Below are 21,707 nucleotides of genomic sequence, written 5' to 3'. Positions count from 1 at the left end.
CTTGTTTCCTTCATTTACTTGCTTCTTTCCCTCTTTCACTTGCTTGTTTCCTTTTTTCACTTGCTTCTTTCCCTCCATCACTTGCTTGTCTCCTTTCACTTGCCTCTTTCCCTCCATCACTTGCTTGTCTCCTTTCACTTGCTTCTTTCCCTCTTACACTTGCTTCTTTCCCTCTTTCACTTGCTTGTTTCCTTCTTTTCCTCCATCACTTGCTTGTTTCCTTCATTTACTTGCTTCTTTCCCTCTTTCACTTGCTTGTTTCCTTCTTTCACTTGCTTCTTTCCCTCCATCACTTGCTTGTCTCCTTTCACTTGCTTCTTTCCCTCTTACACTTGCTTCTTTCCCTCTTTCACTTGCTTGTTTCCTTCTTTTCCTCCATCACTTGCTTGTTTCCTTCATTTACTTGCTTCTTTCCCTCTTTCACTTGCTTGTTTCCTTCTTTCACTTGCTTCTTTCCCTCTTACACTTCCTTCCAGGCTGCTTTCCCACCACCATCCAATAATTCTTTTCTCTTCCTTGTTTTTTTTTCTTTGTTTTTGTGTTTCTGTTTTCTTCTTCTCTCCTCTTCCTCTTTTTGTATTAGTGTTTGCACTTGAACAAGATGCTTATGAATGTACTTATTGTGTAAAAACTAAAAATACAATACATTTTCCCAAACATATCTCTTCTCTCTCCCTCTCATTTGCTTCAATCTTTTCTCTTCCTCCATCATCCGCTGTCTTCTCTTTTTAGTGCTTTGAAGATGGAAGTGTTAGGCTGAAACGCCTTGGTTTTAGCTTTGCAAATCTATCTATGACCTCCCCGTGGTCAACATTAGCCAGCATCTCCCTCTCAATTGACATTATAGCCAAATTACTTAACCGCTCTTGACCCATTGTATTTCTCAGCCATGTGTGTAGTCGTCGGAGGGCACTGAAAGATCTTTCACAACTGCAGCTGGTGACTGGGATTGTCAAGGCAGCTTGAAAGATGGCCTTGAGGGAGGGGAACATATCCTTGTCCAAAAGGGAAAACACACTCTGAATGGTGGGTAGGTCTTTTTTTCTTTCAAGGAAATTTTTGGCAACAACAATTTCTTCAGGTTTCATGGGGATGCTGTAGTGTTCAGCCAGATGTTTGAGTGCCTCTTCCTCCAAGAAATGCTCTGAAGCAGGTTGACATGCCTGTACACCAGTCAAGATTTTTTCCCCAACTCCAGAAAACCTGTTCTGGAGCTCCTCCAGCATTCGATCAATAACTGGAAAGAAGACTCTCCCTCTCAGAACATCTCCACTGGACAAATCTGACCGTGTGCCACAAGATGTCTCGACTACAAAGTCGTCCATGTTTTTTCTCTTCTTCCTCTTTGTCTCAGTTGAATGAATCTCAAGATCGTCGCACAGGGTCTTGGTCTTGTCAAAGATTTCATGTGCTTTCTCATTGCTCCTGTAGCTTTTGAGTGTGCTCTGAACTGCCATTTTATATTCCATTGCCTGCACCAAGTCGATTGTCTCTTTCTGCAAGTATTTGTGCAGGCCCTGAGTTACTGAGAGCAGTGTCTCAAACATGACAAGCATGTAGATGGTGCTGAATTGGCAAAGCTTGCTTTCCAGCCCCTTAGCTACAGGTGCTGAAATGCTCCCCAAAGCCTGGATCAAAGCAGGAAGGTTTTGTAGAGTGGCCTTCACACTCTCAACCTGACATGCCCAGCGAGTTGTAGACAACTGAACAAGTTCCCGGGCCCCCACCCCAAGTTGCCTCTGAAATTCTTGCAATTTCTGATGGTGAAGAAGAGATGTGGAAAAGAAAGAGTAGAGACACTCCAGGAGATTGAAGAGGTCACGTGCCTCTGGGATGGCTTTACAAGTGGCACAGAGAACAAGATTAAGCTCATGGGCATAGCAGTGAACATATAATGCCTCTGGATGCTTTTCTCTGAATTGGGTTTGTACACCGCTCACTGCTCCGCTCATAACCGCAGCACCATCATAGGATTGAGCAACACATCTTAGGTGTCCTATTCCATGTTTCTCAAGCTGCTGCTCTATGGTGTCAGTGATGGACCTAGCATCAAATGAATCAAGCCGGGAAAATCCAAGGAATCTCTCTTTCACCAAGCCTTGTGGAGAAACATATCGTACACACAATGCAAGCTGCTCTGACTGATGATCCCTTGCTTCATCCACCATTATCGAGAACATTTCTGCCTCTTTAATTTCAGAGATAATCCTTGAAATTATAACTTCAGAGGTGCTTTGGATCATCTCATTCTGGGATGAGGGTGAAAGGTAAGTCGCACATGAAGTTGGTTTATAATTTTGAAGGAAAGGGTCAAATTTCTCAAGAAGCTGCATGCATTCCATAAAATTCCCCTTATTGTCACTCTCTGGTGATTCATTGTGCCCTCTAAAAGCAATGCCTTGCTTCCCGAGAAAGGCTGTCACTGATGCTATGCGTTTAAGATACTCCCTGCGATCCAAAATGTCACTCATATGTGCGGCTTGTAGCTGCTCTGTGATGTCCCCATGGACCTGTGTGGATTTAAAGCTCTTCCACTGAATCATTGAGGCCTTATGCAGGTTGGATTTGTCATGCTCTCTAAAAGAGTCTAATGCTCTCTTCCAGTTAGTGTAACCTTTTGTGTTGAGTGTATCCTTTTGATCCCTTGTCTGTTTTGGTTTGCCATATATTCTACAAACGAAGCAGAACGCTGCATCGGCAGTTACTGAGTATTCCAGCCATTCAAATGTTTCAAACCAACTTGATTGAAATGCTCTTTTTTGCTTGCCAAACATGCTGGAAGGAAAGCAGTGATTTTTTATGCGCCTTGGTCCTGTGTCTGCGTTCCCCAAATCACTGACCTCAGTGTTATGGACTTCCTCACTGTTGTCTTCTTGGTCTCCTATCTTCCTTTTATCTTCCTTCTCTGTACTGTCATCTGTAAACAGAATATAACATCAGATTCATTTTATCATAGCAGACGTTATCAAAAAGCAATCATATAAGGGAACTGGCCCTTGCAACAGGATTAGCATTTACTTGTCTTTTTCCTTCCTTGCTAAAGTGGCACTCACTGGGCTCAATTATATTGTTTTAATTATGAAATACAAGAGATGGTAGTAAAGAGTTTAAATGTTGCAACAATATATGAGTAGCCTAATCAATAACAACATTGACAAATATCTACATGAATAACTGTATACATGCAGGCAAAATGAGATAGAGGTGCTCGGCAGCGCTCGGCAGCCCTTCGGAAGTCCTCGGGAGTTTTATTGTGAAAGCTCAGCTTTCACAATAAAAAGAAAAAGGCCAACACTTCAACCCACACAGCAACGTTAGAAGGACATAACAACAGTTACGTAGTTGTGTGCGGTATCTTTGGTAACTTATGTGAGAAAAATATCACTGAATTTATGTGTGGGAAAAGTCGCCAGCCGTACCGAGCCTTCAGGGATTTTCAGCCCACCTCAGAGCGTCTATCACCGGGGAGGACTGTCCCGCAGCTCCGCCGGCACGCCCCCCTAACACTACACGTTTCACATAATTTTGAAGGAATAAACAGAATTTAAATTATTCATTTACCTGTTTCTGGTAACGGCTCCCCGGAGACGTGAGCCTCAGCCGAGTCAGCCTCCTTGTTTTTGAAAAAACGTCTTATATCCATGATCTTTCGTGTTGTTGCTAAAACGTCTCCCTCCAGCGCGCCAACGGTTTAGATACCGGAAGAGCCTGGTGACGCGAGGCTATCAGCCAATAAAACACGGATGCTTCACGCAACCCCTCTCTCTGATTAACCAGTCTCGACGTCATCCTGTGTTGCATTCACTGAAAATGGAAAACTACAACTTCTTTAGTGGCTCGTTAATGTACAGTTATCATTATTTCTTCTGAAGTTGAATTATCCGGGGCTTAAGAAAAAACGTTCGGGGCTAAAGCCCCGGATGCCCAGGCCAGGAGACGCCACTGTCTCACTAGGATTGTTTTCTGTATGTCCGTTTATTTTTTACAAACTGATGTGGAAGGATGCCAACAGGCTGTGTGGCACTAGGACCCAAGCAAGGGGCAGGTCTCTAAAAATGGGCGGGAAGCAAGCCCGGGCCTTTCTTCCTGAAAAAGCAGCTTAGGCCAGCCTCTGTTTGGTGTTAGATTTGGTAGGCTCCTTTTCAGAAATATATTTAAAAGCATGATTTCAAATGTAAAACTGTGGATAAATTAATTAAAGCTTTGTGAACTAATTGTTAAAAATGTGTGGTTTGTTAGATTCTTCATGTTTTGTGCTTAGGCACATCAGCCAAGAAACAAGTTTTGCCAAAGCAGAATGGTTCCTTATAAACAGGCTACAACTTTACATTGTACATGTTTTCTAATGTATTTATTGGAAAGTTTCAGATTTCAGATTGTTATCCAATCCCTCCTTGATTATGGCTTGCATTTCGGATTTCTACTGAAACTAACCTGCTGCCACCAAGTTGAATTGAGACTTGAGTCTTATTTCATGCATTGTTAATAAAATCTACATCTTTGGCAGAGCAGTCTCTGGCTCCAGTTTATTCTGGGTCTTGTGTATTGAGTATCACCTGGTCGCAATACTAATAACTTGAAAAATTACACTTTATATAAAAATTACATATCTGCTTTAAATCTGTATAATTTCCTGATGAATGTACTCATTTGCTTGTAGCACAACTAGTGCGCTTCACAAAAGGGCCGATACTAATTTAGCCACTAACATTTATTTGAACTGACAGAACAGGTATTTTATTCTTATTAAGCAAACACCATGCAATGTTATTGCAACAAAATTATAAAGTAGCTAAGGTAAGCTGTAGTGAATTTTTAACAAAACAAAACGTCAAAACAAGCCACTGAGGTGCGAACGGGGGAACTTGTTCCAGATGCGTGTACTGGGCTAACAATAAACCAATGTCCAGTGCGCTTCATCTCTTTGGATTTGGCGATCCATTTATTCTAAAAACAATATTTACATACTAACTGAAACACAGAAGGGTGACAGCATTGTCTAAATGTAATCATTACTCCATTCAGCAATTCAGTTTTACACACCAGTACTTTGTGCTTTTTAACATGCTTCCACAACACGGTCAAAAACTGTTTGACTGTGCTGTCCCTGCAGGGAGGGACAGCAACAATAACAACTGTAATAATAATAATAGAGAAATGACTAATAATAACTATAGTTGTGGCTATAATACACTAATATTAATAGTAGCAATGATAGCAATAATGACAATAGAAATATGACTAATGATAATAACAGTAGCAGCGGGCGTCATGCAGACTGCCGCAGACAAGTGGTAAAAAGTCATGAACAGTAGGCTATGTGTGAAGGCTCAGTCTGGACCAATCCAGGAGGCTGTCATATTCTGATAATTAATGACACACCTGCTCTTCAGGTAATGTTTGGGGTCTGGCAGGTGCTGAGAGGGGTTTCCTGTGTGGACTGCTGTGGTACTCAGGTGTCCTGGCTGATCAGCTGGTCCACATCCACTCAAGATGACGCAGGAAAGCCAAAGACACAGTCAAGAGTCAAGTTAAAAACAACTCAACTCTTTCAGACACTGCACTTCCTTCTCTAGGTTGACAGACATAATAATGTTCTAACACATTTTTCCCGTAGACACGATCATCTCTAAATAAACCAACGTTAATCACTACTGTGCAGACCTACATAAAAAAATCTATGGGTTGTAAAGTTGTCTTAACTTCAGCTGATGTCACATTTTCTACTCTTGTAGTCTTTGTAAAACCTTACATACCTGGATGACTGGAACATGTGACCATCTCTCTCCAGCTCGTCTTGTGGTCAGTCATTCTACTCATCTGGTCAGAAGGACAAATTTCATCTCTCCTAAGGGAAACTGCTGGATGTACTGCAGAAAAAAATGTATGAAATAAAATAAAAATACAACAAAGTGAATAAGATCAAGAAATCAACTTTCAAAGAACTGATAAGACTTGCAGGATGCTTACGTGAATGGTAATTATTACCTTACCTCTGTCAGATAAAGACATCTACCATAAAACTCTGAATATAAGTCGCACTGGCATATAAGTCGCAGTCTATTTTTTAAGGTCTCAAACAGGGAAAACAAGGTTTTATATTACTATTTGTTAATAAAAATGTTACACAAGTTATTCCTACACTGTTTCCCTTTATTTTTAATTTGAAACACATTCAAAACACAATAACCTCTTAAGCAGCTTTGGTTACTTTTCAGATTGCAATTTTCCAAACAACCTCTTCAGGAAATAAAATGAATTTAAATAACATCTGAGCCATAAAAATTAGTTTAAATTAACGTTAAAACTTATTTTTTCTTTTTTAAGAAGACAGCATTACAGTACCTTATTACAGTGTGGGCTGTAACTATACATGCTTACTCAAATCCCAAAAACGAATGAGTTTAAATTACTACGCAGCGCCATCTTGTGGGTCAAATTACCTATGTCAGCATTTACCTTGGTCTTTAGGTCACACCGGTCTATAACCCGCACCCAACTTTTTAGATGAAAAAAAGGGGGAAAAAAGTGCGACTTATACACCAAGTTTTACGGTACTTTAATTAAAAAAAAAAGAACAACACCATGAGTAAGATAAATACCATTAAAATAATAAATGATGAAAAAGATTTTTGTTACCAATCATTGCCTTACCTCTGTTTGGTTCAACTATCTGTAGTTTGGGAAGAAAAAACAACTCAACGATCATATTAAGTGGAATAAATAATGAGTGATATTAAAAAGATAAAAAGACATGCATAAGACCTGTTAAAACACTTGACGGTGTATTGGTGTAAGTATTACTATATCTCTATCAGATACAGTGATCTTCTTAGTAAGTAAAATAATTAAAGCATAACATCAAACAAAAGAGAATCAAATCATTAAATTAAAATAACTGCAGGAGAAAATTGTTAATTTATTGTTGCATTACCTCTGTGGTTCGTATAAAGATGAACAATTAAAGTATGAATAAGAAAATCATTGAATTATTAAAAAGGTGATAAGACTCAGCAGTAAGTTGCTCACAGTTCTTTTCTCTGCTCCTCTTTGTGGAGGAGCTGAGGCCAGACATTGGTGTAATTGGGCCTTCGGAGCTTTCTGCCTCTCTGAGGTCTACTCACAAAACCTCCTTGGCTTGTTAGCACTTACCTGCTCCTGGCTCTCTTCTCTGCTCCTCTTTGTGGAGGAGCTGAGGCCAGGAGTTGAGGGAGCTCACTCTCCAGAGCTACTTCCCCCCATTACGTTGTGCTCCCATCCTCTCTTCTGAGATGCTGAGGTACCGTGGAAAAGCTGCCACGACCTCTCAGTTGATCTTCAAGTAGCTCCTGATGCTGCTCCACAGGCTGCTAATGTTGAACAGGTACCTGCAGGTGCCTGTCAATCAGTCTCTGAGGAACAGCAGCTGAATACCAACAGGAGCAGGACGGAGGATGGGAGCACCAGTAGAACAGGGTCACCAGCTGGAAGAGGAACAGGGGCAGCAGCAGGAACAGGAGGAAACACTTGTTGCCTGGGCTGCCAAAAGCGCCGCTGTGGGGGCTGCTGGATGCGAGGTCCAGCGTAGTCCTCAACCTCCCTGGACAGGGTCCAGAAGCCAGTCGTCCAGGGCGCCGTCATCCTCCTCCTCTTCATCAGATGAGAGCGGGTAGGCCTCACCGTCTTCGAAGAGAAAACCAGACACATCCTCGTCATCACTCTCATCATCAGACCAAAGTTGGGGGACATACTCACCCTCCTCCATCTCAGGTGCCTCATCCTCATCAGAGAAGAGGTAGAGGTGGAGGTCGCAGGGTCTGATGAGGCGTGGGAGCTCGTCCACACGGTCAGCGTCTGGATTCTGAGAGGAGCCACCTGAGAGGAACAGAAGATAAATGCATATCATCATTTGTTGTACAAGTATATACACATTTGAACAACCTTGGAGTGAACAGGTGGTCTGAGGGAGTTTAGTACCAGAGGAGGTTATTTTTTGTGGCACTGTTATAATTGTTTGTAGCCTATCCTAGAATATATTGCCGTCTCCATTATTCCCTATGGTTTGCAATCAATTGTAATGATACAGCTACCTGGTTTGAATGCAGGACTGCACGCATCATTACGCACATTACCCTCATGGAGACTGCTTGAGTCACATACAGATTCATGACCAACCACTTTCCTATATCTTATGACAGAAAATACCAGCACACTTACAAATTAATGCAATGTTATTAAATGACCGACATGTCAAATTCAAGCTGCAGGCTTGGCATCAGTCAGGCTACATCACTCTTTTAATCAAACTCATTACTCTGTTGGTGCTTTTTGAGGTACGCCCGCTCAAACCCGATGCTTCAGCAAACAGCTCTGGATATATTTCAAGCAAAACTGAGTCGTCAACAATCAAATTAAATAAACTCAGCTCTCTGTTTAGAGGAGGCGGCCATGTTTGTTTACACTTGTCCGTCCTGCACGCTCTGACGTTCTGATGTCAGCTCTTAATAATTCCACGGTTTCCATGGTGCTCAAGAAAAATATGTTTTCGGCATTTTTCAAAAATTTGCTCAGTCGATCAAATTAAATAAACTCAGCTCTCTGTTTAGAGGAAGCGGCCATGTTTGTTTACACTTGTACATCCTGCACGCACTGACGTTCTGACGTCAGCTCCTATTAATTCCACCGTCTCCATGGTGCTCAAGAAAAATATGTTTTCGGCATTTTTCAAAGATTTGCAAGGTCGCCATCTTCTTTGTGAAATTTCGATGCCAACTTTCCAAAAATGCTCCCCTCAAACCAAAAATATCAGTGTTTTCAATCCACTACACGATTGTTAACACATTCTGCTCCAGTCCGCGAAAATTTAACAGAATTTAAACACGAAATAAAGATTTTAGATAAAAACTTTTCTCAACAAATGTGGTTTTTCAAGGCACACTTAACTCTTAAGCATTAAACTCAATAAAATACATACATTTTGTACTTAAAACACTTCAAAACGTTTTTAAGTGCTTTAGCGAGATTAAATAATAAATTTAGAGGAAGAAAAAAGTAAATGTAGAAGTTTTCTTACCTCCGCTGGGGGGGTCGGAGACACCGGCAGCTCCAATCAGCAGGCGGTCCTCCCAGGCCGGTGACCTCGGGCTGCTGCAGGCCATCTCTCAGGGACAGGTGCTGCTTCTCCACAAACAGTCGTTATCCTCTGGTCCACAGTAAACCTACAAACACTAAATTCGTTTTCCAACAGATATTCGTCTCCAACAACTCAGCTAACCAGCTTTCAGGTTTTTGCAGTAGCGTATGTCAACCCGTGTCACACTCGGATGCAAAAGGGGAGAGTGGACTGATTGACAGCTCTTATATACCGGTACCTCGGTGCGACGTCACTCCGTTTCCATGACATTTAATGACGCACGCACGCACACACACACGCACGCACTTGTTCAGCCAGAAAAAGTTTACACAACTTCATTGCATCAACATGAGGACATTTTATTTGCTTTTTTGTATGTTATAATAGAAAATAATAATAACTGACATTTTTACAAAAATCTCAACATGTCATTTCCTCTGATGATAATTTAAAATTTTAATCTATATGGGTTTGCAGCAGCAACTTGGATTATTCGGGGAAGTAGGCCATGTTGCGTTTGATTATTTGAGGCCAAATTGTTGCTTTTGTCATACTAGCCTATTGACATGCAAATTTACAGACATAACTAGCCTAAATAAAATCTAAATAAAACTTTTAAACATGCTGTGGTTAGCAGACAGTAATGGAAACACAAACACCTGTAAACACCTTCTGAAACAAATTTGTTCGCATCATATGCACCAATAGAGCAAATAAAACATGGGTAAGATGGGGTAAGTTGTTTGACCCTACATTCTAAACCCCTATTTGGGGCAAAGATGAATTTGCACATCTCCCTCTTTGAGGAGGGTTTTCTGCACAAAACTCTCTCTCTCTCAAAATTACTGTCCTCTCCTCTCACAGTCTGAAGGATTGTCCTTAACAGTCCTGAACAATTTTCTTATTTGAATACAATCAATAATATGAATGATTTGATATTGGATTTAATGTATATATTTCATTTTTTAAAATTCATTAATTTAATTATCTTTTTTAACTAGGATATATATATATATATATATATATATATATGGCTTTATAAATAAAAGTGAATTGAATTGAACTGAATTGATGGCAGCCCATAGGTACCCTCAAATATATATATATATATATACGACACCCTGTCTTTGGAACCTGACAGTGGATAAGGAAACCCACCAATGATGTAATAGTGAAGGCCCCACGTTATCATCCAGGGCGAGGACATAGAGAAGGTGGACTCATTACACAGTCCAGTCCAGTTGTGGATCATTATTATTATTATTACTTATTATATAGTTATACTGCACAGCTACATTTCACCTTGTACTGTATATCAGACACTATATGATACTGTACTGTACTAGCCTATATTATGATAACATGTTATACTGTTTCATTGCATTATGCTCTATTATATTTCTACTGGATTTCCATATTAACACAAACAAGGATCATTTTGTATCCATATTATATATATGCCGAGGACATTTACTAGACTTACTGCCATTATCACACCACTGTCACTTTGCCTTGTAATTTTGTTATGTAATCTTGTAATTAATTGCTCTTGTATAGTTTATATTTTTACTTCTATTTTAGTTTTATATATGTTACTGTTTATCTATCTTATTTACTTTTTGTTAACATTGTCTTTCCACTTTAAAGTTTACCATGTAGCAGTGAGGTGTGAGTAAAAAAGTTTGTTTTTTAACATTTTAAGAAACCAAACGAGGAGCTAATTTAGGAAACGAAGGACTCAATAAAGGAAACATCAGGACACTTTGCATGCGAGATTTGGGCGAAACGCGAGATTTCTCTGGTATCCAAGGAGACGACGGCAGCGTACGTCTCTGTGCTGTGAGGAAGAGACGCCCTGTGTGTTTTACCTCTGGTGATGTTTGTGTGTAGCAGAGAGCTTTTTCCTCGATGGACCTGCCGGAGACGATCAGAAGACGACTAGAAGACTTTTCTCGGACTGTTTTATTCGACCAGAGTCGGACTCAGCCTTTCACTAGGGAGAATGACACGTTTTTACCTCACGGTAAAATCATGAAGCTAACGTAATGGACGAAATACTATTGATTAGCATTAGCCTGCTAACTTGTGACAGGAGCTGTTGGATTGATTTGGCTGTTTGTCTCTGGCATAGTTTTACAGTAGCTCTTGAATTTGACTTGAAAGCGTGCTGTTTATCCAATAAGTATGTCCTCTGCTTTGTTTTCAGACAAGCGGGTCCTGTCGAGTCTCCACCTCCAGATGTCTCTCTACTTTAACATGTGGTTCTTCCCCCTGTGGTGGATCAGTGAAACTGTAATGCTGCACCTCAAGGTAAGACAGAGAGATGAGAGATGGGAGGCGAGTTAACAGAGATGGGATGAGGCAGCTGGGTTAATGTGAAGACTGGGTGATGCATTCTTTATGTAAGAAATAAATAAAGTAAAGATCAGGAGAGCACTTCAGTTTGACCTGTTATTATTGTCACACGGATGTGGCAATGTTAACAAGTCAACTTTGAGTGCTGTCCTGATCTGTACTTTTTAATTTCATAAAAGCAAATCTGAATGAATCACATTCATTTAAAACTCAGTTTGTTTAACGGCACTGTTGTACTTGTTATTTCCACCAGTATCCTGCCTTGCCAGACTACTACAAGTTCATCCTCGTCACTATTCTCATCCTGATGACCCTGATCGAGGCAATAAGACTCTATCTGGGCTATGCTGGGAACCTGCAAGAAAAGGTGGAGCATCACTCATACAAATATAAAGATACAGCTAAAATAAAATGGGTCAACACAACATTTGCACAAAAGGCAGAGACTTTAATTCATGTGATGTTTGTGTTCATGGAAGGTCCCAGAGCTGGCTGGATTTTGGCTGCTGAGCATCCTGCTGCAATTTCCACTCATCCTGTTTCAGCTCTTCAATGAAGCCATACTCATACAGCCGCTGGAGAGAGGCGTTCACATCATTCTCGCCTTATTCATACTCACACAGGTAGAATAACATTCCTTTTAAAAACTGACTGTTGTAGTGTACTTCAACCAATTCCATTCTGCATATACATATACATACATATATATAGTTGTGTATGTTTTCTAAATGTTACCATTTGGTGATTATCACTGATTTCATTTTAATGTTTTATTCCTGAATGATCCAGGCCCTCTCTGGTTTTGTGGCACTGCGAGACATGGTCAGACACACACAGAGCCAGTTTCATCTCCAGCAGTTTGACTGAACTCTGGAGCTCTGACGTCCCTGCCACAGCTCGACACACCAGGAAGCATCCTTACTTTGTAAACCCTCAGACTCAGAGGCTGACGACAAAAAAAAAAAAAAAAACATGTTATTTTTTTAATTACATGCAGCACATGGGATATTTTGAACCCACAATTGAGTATTAAAGAGGAAACAAGAAGATATTTATTTTTTTATATTTTATTCACTTTATAGTCTACAGGATTGTATTTCTGTTTTTGTAGCATTACAAAAAATAAAATCCATATAACACACAGCCTGTGTATCATTTATAGATAATAGATGTATTATCTGTTTCAGCTATCTCAAAGCTTTTTGTTTTGTTTTCTCTTTCGTCATTATGATGTTTTCTTTTTATACTGTGTGATGACAGTTTGACATAAAGACTTGCATTTCTGCTGCAAAAAATAACTGCAGATGAAAATACTAGATCAGAGTGATGAGGAGATAAACACTCCTCAAATAACGTTATGAAACAAAAATATACTTCCATCATGTTCTCGATGCTATTAGTCACTGTTTGAGGTCTGTTTGAAATTTGTCTTGTTGCGCCCTCTTACTCTGTAGTGGAGTAACGGCACCTGAATGGAGAATTATCGCCACCTGCTGCTTATCGCTGTCAGTCTGCTGACTGACAGATTAATAGCTTGCCCACCCTCTCAGAATTAAGAACTTTACCTCCTGCATGAATGAGTTTTCATGAGATTGATTGGGTGGGCAAGATGTCAGTCTGGGTGGGCCAGGAGATCTGCTTGTGCTTCTATCCACATGACACAAGTTTGACCTGCATCAGAATGAGGTAAGAGACAATTTTGTCCCAGCATATCTGTTGTTTAAAACAATTGTTGAAGTTCTAGCAAAAACGCAGTTCTCCTGATCCATCAGAGGAGGTAAACATCATCAGCTAGACAACAGAGAGAATAATCTGTAGCTCCCAGATGATAAATATCATGCCCTACAGAGGGGCTGACTGTGATGACCTTGCGATCATTGCCGTACTTATTTGGCTTTCTCTTCCAGAGCGATAGTGCCCGATGTCCTTAACCTGAGGCCCACCAAGGGTGTCACTCTGAGAACGTGGAAGCTCCATCCTCATGAGGCCTGAAGGCTTTGACCCAGGGGATAAAACACCCAGATGTCCTTTGTCCTCCAAAGTCTCTCTGGATAGTCTGAGGACATCAAAAAGGGATAGGGAGCACAGAAAACTTTTAAAAGACATAAAAATGTTGCACAATCATTTCACAATCTTTGAACTGCATTAGTAATGTGAGCATTAACAGAGAGACATAATGAACGACAAAGAGAAAGTGCTCTAGAGGATTAAAAGTCCTCTCACCTTTTTCCTCTCAGGTCTGTGCTGCTCACAACAGGCACAAATAAATTGTGGCGTGTTTCGGTTTCTTTCCAGGGCACGTCAGGGCTGAGAGCTGTCTGGTTCTGCTCTCCAACTGTTATACATCTCATCAGTGACGAACCAACTGAATAAATGATGAAATGATGATGGTTAGCTAACAATGACAAACGTTTTTTCTGTTTTTCTCATGTAAATTTACTGCCAGAAAAAAAATAATTTTAGTTCTATATATCAGAATAATGTGTGCGTATGAAACCTTCTGAGGAGTCTTCTTCCTGTTCCTCACTCTGCCGTTTGGTCTTGGTTATGTCTGCGTGTGAGGTGGAGAAATCCTCAGGCACAAAGTAACGATTAGAGACCCGTAAAGCGTTTCTGTCTCTGAAGATATGCTGGGCACTGAACTTGTCAGAGGTGAAACTTGATAGCAAGCGCTTTGTTGGAACAATGTCTGGGAGCATCTTGACGTACATGGATGAGGGAGACCTGACAAAGCAGAGACATGACACTTAGCGAATATGAATGTACCTCGACACCTTATTATCTACAGTCTACTGATGAGGATACAGTGTCTCTGTGAGGCTCACCTGTGAGGTGCTGTGAGGGAAGGTGGCAGCCCTGAGAGAGGAAGACAAGTTTTACTACTAAAGAGATAATTATATCCCATCTCTAATTATAATTTAGAGATAATTCATTTCCATCTTGAACTACAGTACATGCAGTCATACCTCTGTAGACATTATAGGAGATAGAGGATTGTCGGGGGCAGCGATGCTGTGGCTGGTTGTAATGCATGAAATTCGGAGAAGTTGGAAGGAGAGCACTCAGGTGCAGCAGCTGAGAGGAGCATCTCCACTGTCCTGTATCCACCCCCAGGTCCTCTGTGACAGAGAGCCAAGAATACTGTTCACTGCTACACAAGACCTTTCCTCATGCACTGATCGCTCAGAATACTTATGCCTGACCCTGCGGGAGACTTTTTATGTCTTGTATGAAGTACTCAGCGGTGGGATATAGGAAGGAATACTTCACCTGGGTAATGACTATTTGTTACTCATGGCATCTTTGAAACTAAATTTTTCTGACATGCCTCCATGGTGAACGGAGAATTCAGGTTTACATTCCTGACGAACTGAAGTAAAGGGAGACCGCATTTAACAACAGCAAAACTATACCACAAATCACAAACTCTCACACAACTTGTACAGTACAATTCAAGTCTCATTTATCCAATTGTATGCTCAATACTTTCCAAACACATTAATTTTCGCTAAAACATTACACTTTAAAACACGTCAGTACAGACAGTCTGATGCATGGCTGAGTAGTGTGCCTGGACACACACGTGCATTTGAACTCTAATTCTGGATAGTGATAAGGCTTTAATACTTCTACTTTGTGTACTTTAAGTACATTTGGATCCTAGCACTTTTGTTCTTTTACTGAAGTCAAATTTTGAGTGCAGGACTTGCACTAGTGCGAAAGTATTTCTACACTGTGGCATCACTACTTTTGCTCAAGTACAAGATCTGAGTACTTCTCCCACCTCTGAAATACTTACAGTGAACTTAATGATTCTCTATCAACATCTCCTTCCTTCATATTTGGCAGTCAAAGGCAACATGATTAACCATAACCTATATAATACAGTACTACGATGCAGATCAGTGGCAGTGGTGATTCGAACACTTAGGATGTTAGAAGGGCGGTGCTTCCAAAATAAACGTTACCTTTGTGAGGTGACACAGCTGTGTATATGCTGAGATGTGGACATGCTTTTACTTTGTGATGTGGGCATGCAGCTTTCACGTTTTCATCGTCCTAAAACAAAGAAATAACCAAACATCCGAGTAAAGAATACAGACCGTGACTTTAAATGGGTATGTGCGTCAGTGTATGTTATGACTGGCTTAGATTGGGTGAGAACAAGGTGATATTGTGAGAGAATTCATTTGGGTAATGTTCACCTTGACAGGCTCGCAGCCCTGCCACAGAGTCACCTGACTGACCTCCCCAGTGTGAGTGGTGGGTGGAGGGACCACAGCTTTTCTTATCAGGCCATTTACCTTCACAAAGAAAGAAATGTTGAAAGAACAGCTGAGGAAATCTTCCCACTTCCATGTCTGGCTGCGTCTGTCTTCTAAACGTAATCACACTCTATTTCATACCTGCCATTTTTTCCTGTGTCTTCCAACAGGCCTCTCTTGGATGCTCTCTTTAACTGCATCCCCGTGGGGCAGGTTGGACTCCTGCACAGACCGTTAGCTGATCAGTCTATTTTAAAGTCAGTAACAAGGGTGTGCTTTAATTAATAGGTCATTAAGTCTCTTACAATAGTTTTTATGCTGCTTTGCACCACCTTTGGCTGCGTACTATTCTTCACTCTCTCTGGTCGCAGCCTGTTCCTCTCTTTATAACTCCTCAGGCGTTTCTTTTTCTTCCTCACTGGAGTTTGCTGTGGAGACCAGGAGCACGAGGTCAACTGAAACGAGAAGACATGATTCAAAATGGAATTTTAATGCGATATTAACTCTAAGAAGAAAATGAAACAGTCATATAAAAAACTCTATTCCATGGAAGAGCAGATTTATGTCAGCGTACCTCTGTTTGTGGCTGGTTCAGTAAATGAACTGGGAGTCCATCAGAGTCTGAACTATCTGACCCACCGGTACTGTGAAAGCCAACAAGAAATATTCATTTTTACGCTGAATGACGGGCATTTTACAGACAGCCCATATTGTCTGGTTTGCATATGTATTTAAGATAATAATAATAATAATGATAATAGATGACAGTTTCACCTGGTTTCCAGGTCAGACACAGAGAAGTTACAGTCAGTGCCCAAATCTTTTCCCAGCCTGTCTCTGACCTCCTTCCTCAACATCGCTCCCAGCTCCATCAGACAGTAAGTGGTCTGAAAAAAAGCAAAGAATAAGTTAGTTGGCCACATTTATTTAACTATTTAATGACTTTTAAGCCCTAGTTTTACAAAATTGGATTTAAGACATTTTAAAACTTTTTAAGGACCTGCAAGACACCCTTGAGTTGAAATCGTAGACATGCTGCTTTATCTCTCACCTTTGTTGGATCTGGGTCACAGTAGTCCAGCAGGGTGTCACAGAAGCAAAAGCCGAGGGACTTCAGGTCTCGAGTGGTAAAATGAGTTCCTCTCCTGTTGCCTAACATTCAAACACACGATAGATCCTCATATCAGAGACATGCACACATAAACACTCACAGACACACATTTGGGAAGTCCGATCTCACCCAGAGTCGATCCTCCAAAGGTGGCCTCCATAGTGTAGCTGTTTTTGATGCCAAGTCTCCACATGGCGATTCGTCCTGTTCCCTCTTTGCTCTTCTGCACCCGAAACTTACAACTCTTGAAGGAGAACTAGTGAAGAGAGCGATTCAGATGTTGTGGTTGAGATGTTGGGTAGGCACAAATGAATATAAAGAAAGAGACACACTGCCTCTGAATCATGATGAAGTGTTCCACAGTGTGGTGTTATGAGTAACAAAAGTGTTGAATAAGCACAGTGTCATGATGTTTTTAGAATCCCGATGTTACCCACATTATATAGGTTTAGGGATGTCCCAATCCGATATTCGGATCGGTATCGGCCGCTGATATTAGCAAAAAACGGGCATCGGCATTGGATCGGACTGCATGGAAAAATGCCGATCCATGAACTCCGATCCAGTTTTTCCCTGAGTCCGTGCCAGGTTTTCCGGCCAGCCCAGCGCTCCGCGATTCAAGCAGTCCATTCCAGTGATCCGTTCCAGCTCTTACTATCAATCCACCAGGCCAGCATGCAGACGGCAGATACACAGAGGGTAGGAAGAGTAGCGGTCAATTAAGTTAACTAACTATTTGTTCCCTTTCAGTCGATTCACTCGATACAACACATATAGTATGGGATATCACGCCCCCGCGTGGCCTGACTGAAGAAACCTCTATTCACGCCTTTAAGGCAGATGATCTGTGGTGACGCATGTGAGGCCCCGCCCGCACATATATACCTGCGTCGCCACAGTCATTCTTCAGTTCTTACGCTCTTCACCTCGCTAAGAACACCTCTACCGAGTGGGTTAGCTAGCTGCTGCTAGTTAGCTCTGTTCTATAGGCTACTGCCGACGCGAGATTAGCTTAACAGCCCCTGTTGGTGTTAGCCATAGGCTACCCGCGGAGCGCTAATTTCGTGTGTATTTTCGAGTACTATTCATCGAAGGGTTTCGTGTCTCGGTATGAGCGCCAAGCCTAAACAGGCGAAGAAGAAGTCTTCTGTTCGCCCCTGTCCTCAGGGGTGCGGCTTCTCTTTGCACGACAAGGACCAGCACGAAGCGTGTCCCGTCTGTCTGGGAGTCCTCCATGCTAGGAGGGCGTTGATTGAGCCCGGGTCTTGTGCGTCTTGTCGCCAGCTCCGGAGCTCAACCCTGGAGAGGCGGGTCACGTTTGTGGAGAAAGTGCTGGGGAAGACGACCGTTTCACGGCAGGACCCCCTCCTCTCCGAGTCGAGGGACCCAGCTTCGTCTGAGTCCGACGGCGAGGAGCTTTTGGCCGAAGTCCCTGCTGGTGACTGGGCGGACCAAATGGAGTATGTTGACGGGTTAGCCGAGTGTGAAACGGACCCCTCCGAGGGCGCTAGCCAGCCGCCGCTTCAGCTAGCCGCTTGCCATGATGACGATGACGTGCTGGACATCGGTTTGGACGTGCACGGCTTGTCGGAGGATGAACAGGAGGCTTTATCGTCGGGCCAGTACGCCGCCGCTGCTGCGTCGGTTGACCAGGACGACACATCCTTCCTCTCGCTGTACCGCCGTGCAGCCGAGAAGCTGGAGGTGGAGTGGCCCTCTCCCCCACCGGCTCAGAAACCGTCGCGGTTTGCGGGATTTTTCCTTCCGCCGGAGCCGACGACTGTTAAAAATAGTCTGCCCTTGTTCCCTGATTTTGTCGCGGAGCTAACCTCGACGTGGAACAAGCCGCTGTCTACCCGCGTCACGGTGCCCGGCTATGGACAGTATTTGGACCTGGATGGAGCCGAAAAAGCGGGTCTGGTCAACCCTCCGCCTATGGAGCCGTCCCTGGCAGCCTATCTGGCCCCGGCCCAAAACCACGGTGTCGACGGCCCCACTATGCTCCCATCCAAGCACTGCAGGTTCTCCGCGTCGCAGCTGGAGAAGATTTACCGGGCACAGGCAGGCACGGCCCGTGCGCTGAGCTCGGTCACTATGCTCCAGACATATCAAGCCATATGTCTGGCGGAGCTTGGGTCACTCATGCCTTCCGACAGTCCACTGGCCCCTCTTCTCAACGAGGTTAGAGTCGCTACGGATTACATCCTCCGCGTGTTCCGCTGTGCAGCGCTCTCCCTGGGTAGAAGGATGGCTTCTACAGAGGCACCTGTGGCTGACTCTTTCCAACGTTCCGGAGAGGGACAGGGCTGTTTATTTGGATGAGCCAGTGTCTGCTGAAGGCCTGTTTGGACAGTCGCTCGACGCTATTCAGACAAAATTTGAGCTGAGAAAGAAGCAGACAGCACAGCATCATCCCCAGACGTGATGCTAAACCAAAGCGGCCTGCCAAGCCGACACCGCCGCCTCCCCCCAAGAGGGCAGCGCTGCCTACGAGTTTGGGCTCCCAGCCGGTGAAGCAGCAAGCGCCGGGCCCACGCCAGTTGGCTTGGAGCAAGGGTCCGCCACCAGGCCTCCAGAAGGGTTCAGCGCCTAGGAGGAAGAAGCCACATTCATCCTAGCTCCGGGAGTGGGCCGAGAGGGGCTCCAGCAGCAGGGAGACACTGCTGCCCCTCATCTGTTGCCGCCAAAGAGGCCGCGTTCATGTTTAGTTCTGGGCGAGAAGCATTGCACTCCCCTGACACAGTCTCCCAAGCACAACCCCCCCACACACACAAGTGCCCCAGTGTTGGTGCCTTCTGTTCACTGTGTGAATGTTGTAAATGTGCATTTATTGAACTCAATAAAGGTTCCGTTTTGTACCCAAAACAATACCAAACAAATAAACCAGGTCAAACTGGTGGTGCCGTTCCCCTCTGGCACGCCAGGGGGCGACAGCCCATTCCCTACAGTGCTGCAGGTCAGTCGGCTAGCTGTCCATCTCCCTCAATGGCGCGCATGCGCAGTCTCACCGTGGGTAGAGAGGACTGTTGCCATGGGTTACCGGTTACAGTTCAGGGCCCGGCCACCCCGTTTCCACTCTATAACAAACACAGTTGTAGGGGACGAGGCAGCTGCAGTACTGAGGGAAGAAATAAACAACTTGTTGAACAAGAGAGCGATACGAGTTGTTCCCGCTTCGGAGACGAACAAAGGTTGGTACAGCCGCTATTTCGTTGTTCCGAAGAAAGGGGGGGGACTTCGTCCTATTTTAGACCTGCGAGTGTTAAACAAGTATTTACGAACTTACAGGTTCAAAATGCTAACACTCAGACAGCTACTGAGCGCGATCGGACCGGGAGATTGGTTTACAACTATCGATCTTACAGACGCTTACTTTCATGTAGCGATAAACCCGGACCACAGGCAGTTTCTAAGGTTTGCATTCGAGGGCACGGCCTACAAATACCTGGTGCTGCCATTCGGCTTGCCACTCGCCCCCCGCACCTTCACGAAACGTGTCGAGGCGGCGTTAGCTCCGCTCCGGGAGAAAGGCGTTCGCATATTAGCCTATCTAGACGATTGGGCTTTGATCGCGAGCTCCAGAGAGAGGGCAGCGGCGCACCCGTCGCTGACTCTGTCGCACGTCCAAGCGCTGGGCTTCTCAGTGAATTTACGGAAAAGTTCACTGACCCCGAGTCAGCAGTTTTCTTTTCTCGGGCTGGAAATATGTTCGATTTCAAACCGAGCGCGTCTGTCAGAGCACAGGGTGGCTGCGTTTCACCGCTGCCTCGCTTAGTTTCAGTTGGGACGCAAACTACGTTTTCGGACGATCTTACAGCTGTTAGGCATGATGGCATCTATGATCGCTGTAGTGCCACTCGGGCTGTTGAAGATGCGAGCGTTGCAACGCTGGACTCAATCTCATCGGCTGTGCGCCACATCACCTCCAGAGGAGGCTGACGATATCTCCTTCTTGCATGTCGGCGCTCCTCCCGTGGAGGGAACCCGGTTTACTACACCAGGGCTCCCCTATAGGGAGGGTGTCTTTTCACAAGGTGGTGTCCACAGATGCCTCCCTGAGGGGGTGGGGGGCTCTGTCCAAAGGTGCAGCAGTGAGAGGGGTGTGGACGTCGGTACAGTGCAGGCTCCACATCAACCACCTGGAGCTGTTAGCAACTTTCTTAGCTCTAAGGCATTTTCGTCCGGTTCTGACAGGCCATCGTGTTCTGATCAGGACAGACAATACAACGGTGGTTTCCTACATAAACAGGCAGGGAGGGACCCGCTCACTCCCCCTGTTGAAACTGGCTCGCTCTCTGTTGCTATGGTGCAGTGCTCATTTTCTGTCTCTCAGAGCCACCCATGTCCCGGGCCACCTGAACCTGGGGCCGGACCTCCTCTCCAGGGGAGGTCCTCTTGTGAGGGAGTGGAGGTTGCACCCATTGGTGGTGACTCAAATATGGGACCGTTTTGGCAGGGCGGAAGTGAACCTTTTTGCCTCCAGAGCAAATACCCACTGCCCCCTGTTTTTTTCCATGACCGACCACAACGCTCCCCTAGGGATGGACGCGTTAGCGCACACATGGCCCGACACGCTTCTGTATGCGTTTCCCCCAGGTTCACCCGCGCCCAGAGCTGTGGCGGTTGCATGCCTACCTGTTGAAAGGTTCAATCTAATAGCTAAGGGTCTGTCCCCAAGTGTGGTGGCAACGATCCAGAGTGCGAGGGCGTCGTCAGCTAGGGGTTTGTATGCTTACAAATGGCGGGCGTTCGAGCAGTGGTGTCAAGACCGAAATGTACTCCCATTTCAGTGCTCTATTGTGGATGTTTTGACATTCCTCCAGGAACTGCTGGATAAGGGTCTCTCTTTCTCCACAATTAAGGT

General features: G+C 43.9%; 2 protein-coding genes across 3 annotated transcripts in view; one reads left to right on the top strand and one right to left on the bottom strand.

Annotated features, from left to right (window-relative positions):
* The first annotated feature begins 10,921 nt into the window (after window positions 1-10,921).
* On the top strand, window positions 10,922-12,609 carry tmem17 (transmembrane protein 17). The gene is made up of 5 exons (XM_050074135.1): window positions 10,922-11,135; window positions 11,319-11,422; window positions 11,721-11,834; window positions 11,947-12,090; window positions 12,257-12,609. Exons 1-5 carry the CDS (start codon window positions 11,021-11,023, stop codon window positions 12,332-12,334), a joined length of 555 nt encoding a protein of 184 aa, XP_049930092.1. The 5' UTR covers window positions 10,922-11,020; the 3' UTR covers window positions 12,335-12,609.
* Window positions 12,610-12,757: 148 nt separating this feature from the next.
* Window positions 12,758-21,707, bottom strand: part of agbl2 (AGBL carboxypeptidase 2) — a 16,600-nt gene continuing 7,650 nt past the window's right edge. For both annotated transcript variants that reach the window (XM_050074133.1, XM_050074134.1), the window contains 13 exons: window positions 16,973-17,099; window positions 16,784-16,884; window positions 16,507-16,619; window positions 16,307-16,376; window positions 16,038-16,187; window positions 15,874-15,954; window positions 15,673-15,771; window positions 15,436-15,526; window positions 14,434-14,586; window positions 14,293-14,323; window positions 13,965-14,191; window positions 13,691-13,832; window positions 12,758-13,523 (listed from right to left, as the gene is read on the bottom strand). In XM_050074133.1, the coding sequence (XP_049930090.1) occupies window positions 13,310-13,523; window positions 13,691-13,832; window positions 13,965-14,191; window positions 14,293-14,323; window positions 14,434-14,586; window positions 15,436-15,526; window positions 15,673-15,771; window positions 15,874-15,954; window positions 16,038-16,187; window positions 16,307-16,376; window positions 16,507-16,619; window positions 16,784-16,884; window positions 16,973-17,099 (1,599 nt within the window). In that variant the 3' untranslated portion in view covers window positions 12,758-13,309. The remainder of the gene's footprint in view (window positions 13,524-13,690; window positions 13,833-13,964; window positions 14,192-14,292; window positions 14,324-14,433; window positions 14,587-15,435; window positions 15,527-15,672; window positions 15,772-15,873; window positions 15,955-16,037; window positions 16,188-16,306; window positions 16,377-16,506; window positions 16,620-16,783; window positions 16,885-16,972; window positions 17,100-21,707) is intronic.

The sequence above is a fragment of the Epinephelus moara genome, chromosome 20 (genome assembly GCF_006386435.1).
Source record: "Epinephelus moara isolate mb chromosome 20, YSFRI_EMoa_1.0, whole genome shotgun sequence".
Taxonomy (NCBI): Eukaryota; Metazoa; Chordata; class Actinopteri; order Perciformes; family Serranidae; genus Epinephelus; species Epinephelus moara.
The sequence above is the reverse complement of the archived record's forward strand: the minus strand, read 5'-3'. Positions and strand labels throughout refer to the sequence as shown.

Excerpts from the sequence above, each read along its gene's own strand:
- tmem17 (XM_050074135.1), top strand. The coding sequence starts at position 11,021 with ATGGACCTGCCGGAGACGATCAGAAGACGACTAGAAGACTTTTCTCGG. Across the intron at positions 11,136-11,318 it reads TGACACGTTTTTACCTCACG|ACAAGCGGGTCCTGTCGAGT; the intron begins GTAAAATCATGA and ends CTTTGTTTTCAG. Across the intron at positions 12,091-12,256 it reads CCTTATTCATACTCACACAG|GCCCTCTCTGGTTTTGTGGC; the intron begins GTAGAATAACAT and ends TGAATGATCCAG.